We start from the raw sequence: 13,433 nt of genomic DNA, 5'->3' as shown, positions 1-13,433 counted from the left end.
CGGTCCCTCCCCCTATGACAAGCCCCGCCCCGCCCTGCCCTGCCGGGCCCGTCCCCGCTCTGAGGAGGCTGGGGGAGATGCACTCTGGCCTTCCCGTGGCCCTCTCCAGCATCCTCCCGACGTCCAAAGGGAGAAGAGCGCAGGCGCGGTCTCCCGCGCGCACCCTTGTTTCAGGGGCTTAGGCCTGGACACCCGGCTACACACCGGCGCGCCTGCGCAGATCCACGCTGGCGGCCGCCGCGCACCCACCTTCGCAGCAGTCCTGCCACACGCGCAGATCCACCTGCGGTATCTCGCTGCAGCTCAGGTAGTCCTGCGGGTACTGCGCCTTCACGAACACGTCGGCCTGCACCTGCTGGATGTTGTCGCCGTTGTCGCAGAGCACGCGGCCCAGGGACGCCTGCCTCAGCTGAGTGAGCTGCGCGGGGGTGAACACTCCGGGGTTCTCATACCAGAACCTGGTGGCCAGCAGGGAGAGGCGTGCAGTGAGGCTCCCAGAAGGGCCCTGAGCTGCGGGCCCAGCGGCGACAGCGCAGCGGCAGAGCTCCCTGGGAGCAAAGATACGGAAAGGATTGTCTGCTCTCCAACCAAGCACGCTTTCAACTGCCTCCAGTGTTGATAAAGTCCTTAAATCCCCTGCTTTGAACGATCGCTTTCTATTCACGTTTTACAAAACGATTCAATAAGGCTTTGCAAAGTTAAAAGATAAATAAAGAAAAGCACGTCTTCTAATCTAAAATTCCATAAGCTAGCCTTAGAAATTACCTGAACAATTTTAAGACTGACATGTTTGCCTAAATGAGAAATAGTGCTTTTTAATCATTAATACATACTAGTTGATTATATCTATTAGCTAATTAGAATAAACACACTCGATTTTCAATTAAAAAACAAATACAGTTTAAAAACACTATTAAAGTGAGCCCTTGTTCATTCCTTCAGGGAATATTTCCAAGCACTTTTCTCAAGCCAGGCACCCAACAGAAGAGAGGAAGCCAAAGGCCGTCACCATTCACATGGTATATGGGCTGACTTGTGTCCCCTCGAAATTCACATTCGTTGAAATCCTAGCCCCCAGTATTTCAGAATGTGACTTTATTTGCAGACAGGGCCATTAAAGAGGCGGTTAAGTAAAAATAAGGTCATTAGGGTGTCATGGGGGGGAATTACGATTATAATCCATTATGACTAGTGTCCTTACAAGGAAAGGAAATACGGACACAGGCCGGTCCAGAAGGAAGACCTTGTCAAGACAAAGGGAGAAGTTGGCCATCTACAAGGCCACAGAGTCCTCAGTAGGGATCAACACCCCCCACCTTGATCCAGTCTCCAGAACTGCAAGACAATATATTCGTTATCTAAACCACCCAGTCTTTTGGACTTGGTTATGGTAGTCCTAGTAAATTAATACACATGGAGAAAACAGTTTATTCAAGAAAAACCACAAAGCTTTCCGAAATTTGCTTAGTTTTTGACCACATATATTCTTAAATTATTATCGATTGAACATATTAGCACAGCTATGTGCTGCAATAAATCCAGAGTGCCAAAAGTAATTTATAAACATTAAAATGAAATACTGTACTCTGAACGTTGGCCAATGTGCAATAAAGGAATTACATCTGTTACTACTTTCTTTATAATATAATTCATAAATAGAAGAGACTGGGAAGAAAAATTTTAAATAAAGAATAATTTGGGGGATGCCTGGCTATGTCAGTCAGTTGAGCTCGACTTTGGCTCAGGTCACCATCTCACAGTTTCATGAGCGCTGACAGTGTAGAGCCTGCTTGAAAGTCTCCCTCTCTCTCTGTCCCTCCCCCACTAGCATTCTGCATCTTTCTCAAATTAAATAAACTTTTTTTAAAAAATTAAAAAAATAGTTTTTAGTGTAACTTTAATTAAAAACTAAGTTTTAGGGGAGCCTGGGTGGCTCAGTCGGTTAAGTGTCCGACTTCGGCTCAGGTCATGATCTCACAGTCTGTGAGTTCGAGCCCCGCGTCGGGCTCTGTGCTGACAGCTCAGAGCCTGGAGCCTGCTTTGGATTCTGTGTCTCCCCCTCTCTCTGACCCTCCCCCGTTCATGCTCTGTCTCTCTCTGTCTCAAAAATAAATAAACACTGAAAAAAAAATAAAAAAAAAAAACTAAGTTTTAGGCAGTGTTTAAGTCCTTCATATAAATATATAATCGCTGTGATAATACAGAACGTTGAACTGTCGAACAGGTTCACAAGAATCCTAGCCCTTACTCAAGACTGTACTAACGATCCAGAAGATACAGCGAGGGCCCCGGAACACAGTTGGTTTAAGTAACAAAGGAGAGCTAATAGTGTGTCCCATGCCAACTCGGCGGGGGCTGCTTTGTTTTTCAGTTTTCTTCGTTTTTATCCCTGGCTAGCCTTGCAACAAAGAGATTACACTAACTTCCGTCTCCTGCCAGCTGTCATAATTTCATAAACTCAAGTTGATCCACAGTAGATACTTCAGACAAACCAAGAGATTTTTAGGAAGAAGCCCCATTTATTCTTCCACTAGTAAGTGCCCTCAGCACACAGTTCTGCGAGGAGGTCTGGTCTTGGGTCAACCGGTCTCCCACGAGGATGAAGGGATGGGGCCTCAAGCCCGCTGTGAACTCCTGCACCACCAACATCATTTACACTTGCCACAATCTATGCACCCGGGGTACTACCGTTCGATGGACTGTATGTACATATGAGGCAACAGGTTTCAGGTGATACGCTGTGCACGTCATAGTCCAGGGCATTCTTTAAAATGTTTTTTTAACATTTATACATTTTTTGAGAGACAGAGAGAGACGGAGCATGAGCGGGGAAGGGGCAGAGAGAGAGAGAGGAACACAGAATCCAAAGCAGGCTCCAGGCTCTAAGCTGTCAGCACAGAGCCCGACGCGGGGCTCGAACTCACGGACCGTGAGATCATGATCTGAGCCAAAGTCGGACGCTTAACCGACTGAGCCACCCAGGCGCCTCTGGTGCATTCTTTTAACTACTGACTTCTATGCCCTTCCTAGTCAGTCTATTTCTTCCTTCCTTACAAAGATTTACAAGAACTTATAAAAATGAATGCCATCTGGTATTATCAGTGGTCGGAAAAATTCTGTGACCAGATGCCATTTGTTATTTCTCATATTCAATATATTTTAAACCATAGGAAGTACAGACTCATACTTATAATGCATGATTTGGGAGAAAAACCCAATTTTGTTATCTTCGAGAAGTATAACATAATTCTTCACCTATCTCCATCTCTTAGCCGCTGAAACTGGGTAACAAACAGGCACATAAGTGTTGGTCCCACTCTCGTACCAGGGATCAGGTCTTCAACCATGAGGGCGGGCCAGAGGTCAATGTTGCCTGGAGAGCCGTACAACCTGAAACCAAGCAGACAGACATCACACGCTGGACTGGCAAAGTGACACTCACAGTATTATTTATACTAAGGACTGCAAAGCAATTTTTGCATTTTATATACACTAAAAACAAAGGCAGAGATGATTTTTATTCTCATTTCACAGGCAACAACGTTGAGATGACGGAAGAATTCAGGGATCACCCAGTTGGCCAGGAACAGAGCAGTGGCCCAATTAAGAGCATTTAACACCATTCATGTAAGATGTACTGCATTCTTCTTTCTAATTATCCTGTAAGTATATGGAATATAACTCTGTGTGTGTGTGTGTGTGTGTGTGTGTGTGTGTGTGTGTTTGCAGATCTATATCCAACTAATTCTTCTAGAAACATGTAGCAAATACACTAAGCATTAAAAAATTTCCATGTCAGTGTATTTGATAGTTATGCTAAACAGAGTGAAAAAATAGTTTGTGGAAATAATTTACTGTGTTAGATAAATTTCTTTCTTGCTAAAAAGATAATGATCCTTAGGGGCGCCTGGGTGGCTCAGTCGGTTGGGCGTCCGACTTCGGCCCAGGTCATGATCCCGTGCTTTGTGGGTTCGAGCCCCGCATCGGGCTCTGTGCTGACAGCTCGGAGCCCGGAGCCTGCTTCTGATTCCGTGTCTCCCTCTCTCTCTGTCCCTCCCCCCACTCCATCTCTCTGTCTCCCAAAAAATACATTAAAAAAAAATCAAAATAAAAAGATAATGATCCTTAGATTTGGGATTTGAAGTGATTTTTAAAATTTAAAAACTATCATAATGCTAATGATAATTTAAGCCAAACAGCTTTGGACACACCATCCACTTAAAGAAAGAAAACATGACCAGTACTCATGAGACTCCATGTGAGAGCTGCTGAGACCGTCTTTCCCTGTCTCCTAAACATGGGAACAACTTGACCTGTCCTTAACACTTTATTTCATGCGTACGATTCCATGGACTCCACATACTTTAGCTTCATATGCTTTAACCTTGGCACAAATGGAAACAGAATGTTCATACTTCTTTTCACAGCACAGTTTATTTGGAGATTCATCCTGTTGCTGTACCCCCCTGCAGCTAGTTCTTTTTCTCAGCCCTAGAGTAGCCCCTTGGATACTCTTCCGATTTAGTCATCCATTCTACTGGTGATGAATATTTGTGGTTTGCAACATTTTACTGTGAACACTCTCACCCATGTTTCTTCATACGGACAGAGGTCTCTCTAGACTAGGAAATTTTTATGACAAAGGATACGATAGCAAATATTTTCAGTGTGTGTGTGCCACATTTTGCCATTAGTCAACTCTTCCCTTTTTCACCAGAGCAGCCAAAGATAGCATATAAAAAAATGGACGCGGTTGTGTTCCAATAAACCTTTCTTTACAAAAGCAGGCGGTGGGTGAGATTTGGCCAATGGGCTGTGGTTTGCGGATCCCTGCTCTAGAACATGCCAACACTAACTTTTAATTTTAATAGATGCACACACTTTTAATTTTAATAGATAATGCCAAACTGCCTAAAATATATGTACAGTTCATACGCTCATAATAAGCATATAGAAGTTGTATGTGATACATATCCACGTGCGTATCTTCAACTTTAATAGGTAGTGCCCTTGGCACATTGAATTTCTTCAATATTTTTTTTGAGTTTAGTTCAGTGTCATTGCTGCGACCCTTCTTACTCCTTCTCGTACCTCCTCCTCCTTCCCCCTCCCCCTGATCTTCTCCTTCTCCTGCATCTTTTTTCTTACTTTCTGATGATAGCTGGGCTTTTATATCTCCAAGTACTTGTCTGAGTGTTTCAGTGCTTGTTTAAATCAGATTCAAGTGTTGCGTTATAGATTCCTTCTGTTTCCATTTTTTCCCCCTGGGATAATTTTTCTCTGTAATGTATTGATTTGCATTTCTGTTTTCTTGCTCCGTAGCTTTATTTGAAAGAAGTCCCCCGCCCCCTCTTCTCCCAGGCATTTCATGAAGTGGATTTCCAGTTGGGCAGCATACCGTTCTGTCACTGCCGTGCAGTCGTGCAATCGTTGATTGCAGTGTTGGTGGCAACAGGGGAGAGCAGGCACTGGCACGCTTTATTTCTCTTTCATTCCTTAGGCATTCTTCATTTCACTTCATTCTACTTTAGCTTCCTGTCGGATATGAAGGGGCACTGTCCCCTCTCTCCTTATCTCCTTCGGTCCCTAAAAATGGTTATCTCTGGTTACTTTCGGCCCTGGGATTGGTGTAGACACCAGAGCTGTATTTGGAGCCATATTCGGTGATGTAGACTTAGCACTTACTGTCGGACTTTGTCCTTCTAGAGAGATTTCTTTTTTCCTGTAGTTCATCTATGCCGATTCCCTTTCGTTGGTCCACAGAGATTTTTGAATGCTCCATCCTTCTCTCCACACCCACACTTGCATGGAGGTGGAGCTCCAGTGGAAGTTCTGTTGGAAGCTGGGGATTATTTTCAAACTTGAAGCAATTTGAAATTGATGCCATTGTTGTCTCCTACGAATTCTGAATGTATAAGTCATGTGTTTTTGGATGTGTCTTCTTTGTAGTCTCGTAGTTTTGTAGGAGGCCACGTTAAGAGATGCCTAATCAAAGAATCAAATGACCATTGTTTTTCTAAGGCTAACTTGACAATATGTCTCCTTTGTAGAATTTGTGCTCATCTGATGGGGGTGAATAGGTGTTTCACTAGGATTTTCATTATCTTGATTATTTCGTTGGGCATCTGCTACGTATTGACTGAGCTTTTTTTTTTTTTTTTTTTTTTTTTTTTACATAAAATGCCTATTTACACTATGCCTTTTTCCCATCTTCCTATTGGGTGGTGTTTGTCTTTCTCACTTTAGGAGTTCTGTATATATTCTGGATGCTAATGCATGGTTATCTATGTTCAAATGTATTCCTCCAAATTTGGGACCTTTTTTATTAATCCCTCTCATTATGTTAGACTTTGATGAAAGTATTTTTTTGAATTTAAGGTCAATTTTCTCAATTTTTTGTAGGTGGCATTTTTTTTAATTTTACTTAAAAAAACATTTTCTTCCCCAATGCCATAAAGATATTCTGACTTTTTTTTTTTTAAGTTTTAAACTTCTGCCTCTCAGAGGTAAGCCCTTCATCTATTTGGAATTGATTTTCATATGTCATGTGAGATAGGAATCCATAATCATTTTTACCCATGGATAGCCAATTTTTACTGCACCACTTACTGAGAATGTTCTCATTTCTCACTAATTTGCCCGGCAGTACTTTCAAATATCATGGTTCCACGTGTAAGCACATTTCTTTGTGTGGCTTTCTATTCTATCAGTCTTTCTGTCTATTCGTGAATCAATATCACACTATGTTAATTACTAAAAGCTGTGTAATAAGTGTTGCTAACTGGAACATCAAATCACTCAGTTAGATCCTTCTTGGCCATTTTCTCTACGAAGTTCATTTTAAAATCAGCTTGTGGATGCCACAACAAAAAACTATTAAGATCTTAATTGGAATTACAATAAATACATCATTTTAGGAGAATACTGACACATTTGAATTATTGAATATTGCTTCTCCTGAATGAGATACATGACTCTATTTCTTACGTGTTCTCTAGAAACAATACGATTTTCTTTCCTAACGTATTGCACAACTTTCGTTAGTCTTTTCTCCTCATTTGGTATCGCAATTTGACTTTTCCTATATTCCTTATATGTAGAGAACTTGCAAAAAATAATTATGACAGTTTTATTTTATCCTTTCCAGTAGTTACCTCTTTATTATTTTATTGTCTTCACTATGGTTTCCATACAACTTTGAATATTAACCATGGTAGCTGGCATACTTGTCTTATTCGTGTGTTCCAATGAAATGTTTCTGGGGCTCCCGGGTGGCTCAGGCGGTTACGCCTCCCATTCTTGCTTTCCGCTCAGGTCATGATCTAACAATCAAGAGATGGCAGAACCTGAGTGGGGCACGGAGCCTGCTTAAGAGTCTCTGTCTCTCTCTCTCCCCCTTCCCCTCCCCTGTTCTCTTGCACTCTCTTCCTCTCTCTCTCAAAGAAAAAAAAAGTCTGTGAATTGTTAAGAGCTCATAAAAGAAAAGGTAGTTTGAGGTTTTAGAAATTAGAACATTGAACTTTCTCATAGAGTGTAACCGTGGCTTTGCTAATGTCAGTCCTTTGATATGGATTTGTTTTTCACCTTTTTTAAAAAACAAATTTTTTTAACGTTTATTTATTTTTGAGACAGAGAGAGACAGAGCATGAACGGGAGAGGGGCAGAGAGAGAGGGAGACACAGAATCGGAAGCAGGCTCCAGGCTCTGAGCCATCAACCCAGAGCCCGAGGCGGGGCTCGAACTCACGGACCGCCAGATCGTGACCTGAGCTGAAGTCGGAGGCTTAACCGACTGAGCCACCCAGGCGCCCCTGTTTTTCACCTTTTAACCAATCCACTCCTATCCGTATTGTAACTTACTGCTTTTATTGTGGCTCACTGCATAGCTCCAGGAAACACTATGAGCCTTTTAAAGACACTTAGTATTAGAGGGAGGTCTGAAATCAGTAAGTTCTCCAAACCCATTCATCTGCATTACTCAGGAGAATGTCAGCTCTAGTTTTTTAATTTTTAAAATTCTAGGCCTCATATTTCTTCTTTCTTGGTTATAATTAGTCCCTAGTAAGACTATAAACCAGCTTCTATGTTTAATTTCTTTGGTATATCAATTCACTTTTTTTTTTTCAACGTTTATTTATTTTTGGGACAGAGAGAGACAGAGCATGAATGGGGGAGGGGCAGAGAGAGAGGGAGACACAGAATCGGAAACAGGCTCCAGGCTCTGAGCCATCAGCCCAGAGCCTGACGCGGGGCTCGAACTCCCGGATCGCGAGATCGTGACCTGGCTGAAGTCGGACGCTTAACCGACTGTGCCACCCAGGCGCCCCAATTCACTTTTTTTTTTTTTAATGTTTTAATGTTTTATTTTTTGAGAGACAGAGAGTGAGAGAGCGAGAGAGCGAGAGAGAGAGAGAGAGCAGGCGAGGGGCAGAGTGAGAGGGAGACACAGAATCCGAAACAGGCTCCAGGGTCCGAGCTGTCAGCACAGAGCCCGACATGGGGCTCAAACCCATGGATGTGAGATCATGACCTGAAGTCAGTTGGTCAACTGACTGAGCCACCCAGGCGCCCCTCAATTCACTTCTTCAATTTCCTCCCCAAAGCTAATACTCAAACACTCAACAACGTTTGTTCCATACTTGAAAGGAGTAACCCAACACAAAGGAGGCATGGTTAGGACTGTAAAAAGTCACATAATCTGGGACGGCACCTGATCAGTGCTGCTCCTACACTGACAACAGCAGTGACACCACCCTCCTTGGTGTGCAGTGCGGGAGCAAACTGGAACGTTCCAGGTGCTTGGGATCATAACGTTGGCCTAAGTGGCACATTAGTGTGCAATGCCCAAAGCAAGTGTGAAAACCGTCTTCACGGTCTCCAAGCTCTGCTAATGTAACATTTAACTGTGTTTAATAGAATTTAGCTTCTAACCTTTTCCATCACTGCAAAACAAGCCAGACACAGACTGAGAAGAGTAAATAAACAAAGTCCAGCTACGCTGAGAGTGGTATTTATATTACAATTCTGATGCACAAAGAGCTGAAAGAAAAGATCTGCAAACCTCGGCATGAACGATTGCACGCCCCAAAGATGACAGCGTCCATCTTTATCTAATTTCCTAACAACAGTCTGACTTCGAGTCTGCTTTAGAAGGAGGAATAATAAGACCTTTCAGTTGGATGGCTCTGACAGACACCAGGGGAGAAGGTCCTGTATAGAATTTTTTTTTTCAGGGCTCTCCATGGTTCCTGATTCAAAGTGAAAAACAGATAATGTAGCAAGATATAATTTTACTGAAACAAATACAAGGTTTTACCACAAACACTAAGGAATGGTGCCTTGGGAGAAGGTGTCCTTGGGGAAAAGCTTTCCGACCCTCTTCTGAATTTTTAGAACAAATGTGATCATTTAGTAGCTTTTGGAGAGAAAAATATGAAACGTGTCCTTCAAAAAAGCAGCATGCCCTTGCGTACTCTCACACAAAATAAAAAATTCCTTCTGCCTCAGGACGATTGCTTCAATTTGACAGAAGCAAATGACAAAACCATTAAAGAAATTAAAACAATGAGCACATACTACGTCACCAGTGTGACTAGTCACATCAGACACATCGTCCAATGTAACTTTATGGTTGACTTAAAGTCACCTAAACAAAAGAAAGAAATGTGAGTTCCTTAACGGGGAGGTGAAATTCCTCAAAAAAACTTTTTAACGGAAGCTTATCTCAGGACTGTACCTGCTTCCTGAAAGATTTTAATGACATCATATTTTTTTTTCTTTTAAAATTCCTCTACAATTGAGATTTTATGCATTTTGGAGCACCATAAAGCTCTGTCTTTAAGAAACATTACCTCTGTAATGGAAATAGCACAGAAAATTAGGCAAAGGGGGAAAATAAAGTATCACTTTTTTTGAACAAATATATAATACAATCCATTTTTTGCTTTCACAAGAAGAGGAACTTTTCTTGCTACTACAACTTTGTATGAAGAAAATCATCTAAGCTACTTTACGTAATATTTTATAGAGAACTAAAAATGCTAATAGTCATCAAATTTTCAGAAGCAGAGTACAGAGTATAAAAGACTAATTATATATTTATAATTTATATATAAATATATGTACACATATATATAATCTATATATTATATATTTATAAGACTCTAATTATATATTTTATAATAATAAAAATAATCATTGAAACTCTATCTTGCGATCAGTTACGAGAAAAGCGAAAGAGAAGGGGCAAAAGACTAGAATAAAGAATAGAAAGAAATAGAAGAACAAAAGCATAAAACCAAAGCAGAGAATCCAGAGCAAGACAGAGATACTGCAGTCATGGAGTCATGGAGACTAGGAAGGACTCCCTCACGTGAAAAGGACAGGTTTGTCCCCATCAGAAACTCATGCACATGGAACAGTAACATATTTGAAAAACATTCCTCAAGAGTATCTTGCATGAAAATAATATCCGCAAATTTACGGCATGGCAACTAGTAACAATTAAATCCCTCCTCTATTTTACCCCAGCGGTAGCCGTAGATGAGAAATTTGCTTTTTTGGTATAATTTTCACAGTCAGGATAAAATACAAATACTGAACAAAACATTTTTATTAATTCTACTCACATAGTAGCAACCCTTTGAAATCTCTGGCTCTAAGAAGTGTTCTCTTTTTATTTAAAAGATTCCTTAACAAGTAAGTATTGGATGTTAAAGACATGAAAAGCCCTAAAGAGACTTTTCATCATATCATAACCAGGGACACAGAAAAATAAGTTGAAGAGGAAAAGAAATACACTTTTCACTGCATGAGAAAATATTACTGAATGTCATGTCTACAAACCACATAAAATTATCTAATATACATCCTGTGGTAAGCATCCCACACTTAAGGAAATACAGTAATAAGCTACTGGTTTAATTCTGATTATGACATATACACAATGAACCCTTTGTTAAAAAAATTTTTTTAAGTGTTTATTTATTTTTGAGACAGACAGAGCATGAGAGGGGCAGACAGAGAGGGAGACACAGAATCTGAAGCAGGCTCCAGGCTCTGAGTTCTCAGACCCTGATGGGCTCGAACCCATGAGCCGTGAGATCATGACCTGAGCCGAAGTCAGAAACTCAACTGACTGAGCCACCCAGGTGCCCCAACCCTTTTTATAATCCACAAATTCTTAATAACTTCTGGAGTTTTCTAAACACTAGTCTGGAATTAAGAACAGAACTAATTGACAGACTCTGGTCTAAAATGCACAGGCCCACCAGAAGGCCTAAACAGGTGTTTAAAACACAAACTATAGTATATAAAAGTGTATCCACAAAAATGGAGATTTCTTCTAAGTGTCCAAAGTCTTGCTCCATATGTCATTGTAGTTGTAGCAAGACAGATAGATTAGATTAGATAGATGGAAGATAGATAATAGATAGACAAATAGATGGAGAGTAGATAGATAAATAGGTAGATGATATAGATAGAAAGATATGGATAGATAGCTTATAGGTAGGTAGGTAGGTAGGTAGAGAGATAGATAGATATAGAGTAGATAGAGGAGAGTCTTTTCTATATGTCAGTTAAGTGATAAACATTTTTATTACCCTACTTGATCTTAACTGTAAACATTTGATTTATAAATTTCATTTGTATCTCCAAAGCTGCAAAACAATTTTGGTTTGGTACTCCGTCTGAACCTCCTCCACTCTGATCCATTACTATTTTAGACGTTCTCCACCCAAATCCAACTTCCCATTGCTCTACCCTTGCACCTTCACAGATGACTGTGACCCTTCTTCACAGAGCAAATAAAACCCACCACAAACTCTGACACTGTTAACATCTCATCATCTTCACCTCCTCTTACAATTCTCCCTTCGAGACAACATTCTAAAATGGTGAAAATTCGCAAATTACAAGAATAAGCAGTCCCCATTTCGTATCTCCTATCACTCGCTTTTCCCAACATGGCGCATTGCAATGAAATTCAAAGGCCACATAAACTACTGGTAATAGAGCCTTCCCGGGTTTCCAGATGGGACTAGTTGTAGTGAGGGGTCGTGAGGAGGTCACCTCTGGTGTGCGAAGTCCAATCAAATGGGAGCGACTGCTGGTTGCCATGAGAACCACATCCAGAAGAATTCTGAGGTCATATCCGGGTTCAGCATGAAAGAGTCTGTGAGAGTTCAGCAGTGTTTGTCACAGAGGTAACAGAAGGGGACTGGTCACACAACGGCTAGTTATTTGCCTTTTTCACTAGAATATTGACTGTGTGCCTGTTATTAAGCAAATAGCAAGGACAGACCAGACAGTTCATAAATACTTATTAATTAGCTTAATTAATAATTGAACGCACTGGTGAATATAATGGTCAAAGATGTTTCTATTCCCTGAATACTAAGAATTATGCTGCCGTTGTTGTTATTGTAGGTGTTGTGGCTGTTAGGACTTTCATCTTGAATGTGTATTCAATTTTACCAAATGTCACTTTGTCACATTCTCAGATGATTGTATGGGTTTTATAATTGGACATTCTATTGTGATCATTATATTGATACTGACTCATTCTTACATTCCTGAAATCATCTCTCCTTTAATTATGTTAGATTATTCTATTACTATTCGTGATTTGATGGAGAAGCACTTTAAACATTTTTCATTCCTTACCAAAAAAGAGATACTAGGATATGATTTTATTGATGTTGTCTTAAGGTTGATTACCAGAGGTCTGCTGGTTTCATCCAATAAACTGAGTAGAGTTTCATCTCTTTATATATTCCACAATACAATGTGCTCCTTACAATTTGAGTTTGCCTTACTTAGAGCCCAGAGACTATTTGGTTGCTTTTCTCTGACGATTTCAAATTTCTAAAGGCTCTAATTTGGCATTGTATTTTTCATTATCCTAAGATCAATTAAGAAATTATTTATGTCATAAGACTTTCAAAATTATTTTCATAAAAATAAAAACAGCAATTTTTTTAAAAGTCTGCTTATTTTGTGTTTTTATTGTTTCTAGCAATTGGATATATTAATTACTCTCAGTTTTTACATTTCCACTTTATTAATTTTTGCTTTTATATTTATTCTTTCCAACTTCAGTTAGACACTTAACATGAGTCAGCCATTAATAAATGTCTGCCAAGTTCAGCCTGTGAGATTTGTGGTTGTTGATGACCATAACCTAGCCCATCTTAACCATGCAGGCTTCAAAGACACAGGTTTGTTTTATACTCTAAGTTAGGTAGGCAGTAGATGGGTACATTGCTCATTCGATCTGAGGACTGAAGTCTTTCAATTCTGTAACTCTTCTCCCATTAACTCTTCCATTGTGTCTTGCCTGCATTTCTTTCTCTATCTTTTGAAATGTCTATAAATATTTGGCATTTGCAATCTTTCTCCATGTCTGTTATTTTTTTTTTGAGAGAGAGAGAG

General features: G+C 40.4%; 1 protein-coding gene across 9 annotated transcripts in view; it reads right to left on the bottom strand.

The window, feature by feature from the left end:
* PXDNL (peroxidasin like) overlaps positions 1-13,433 on the bottom strand; it is a 429,117-nt gene that overhangs the window by 39,327 nt on the left and 376,357 nt on the right. For 6 of the 9 annotated variants that reach the window (XM_086695277.1, XM_086695273.1, XM_086695274.1 and 3 more), the window contains 2 exons: positions 3,256-3,390; positions 250-548 (listed from right to left, as the gene is read on the bottom strand). In XM_086695277.1, the coding sequence (XP_086551403.1) occupies positions 250-548; positions 3,256-3,390 (434 nt within the window). Of the gene's footprint in view, positions 1-249; positions 549-3,255; positions 3,391-13,433 lie in introns of those variants that run through there. The other 3 variants (XM_086695276.1, XM_086695281.1, XR_015246688.1) reach the window with 3 other exon arrangements.

The sequence above is a fragment of the Puma concolor genome, chromosome F2 (assembly GCF_028749965.1).
Source record: "Puma concolor isolate L17-30 chromosome F2, mPumCon1.1.hap2, whole genome shotgun sequence".
In the NCBI taxonomy this organism is placed as follows: domain Eukaryota; kingdom Metazoa; phylum Chordata; class Mammalia; order Carnivora; family Felidae; genus Puma; species Puma concolor.
The sequence above is the reverse complement of the archived record's forward strand: the minus strand, read 5'-3'. Positions and strand labels throughout refer to the sequence as shown.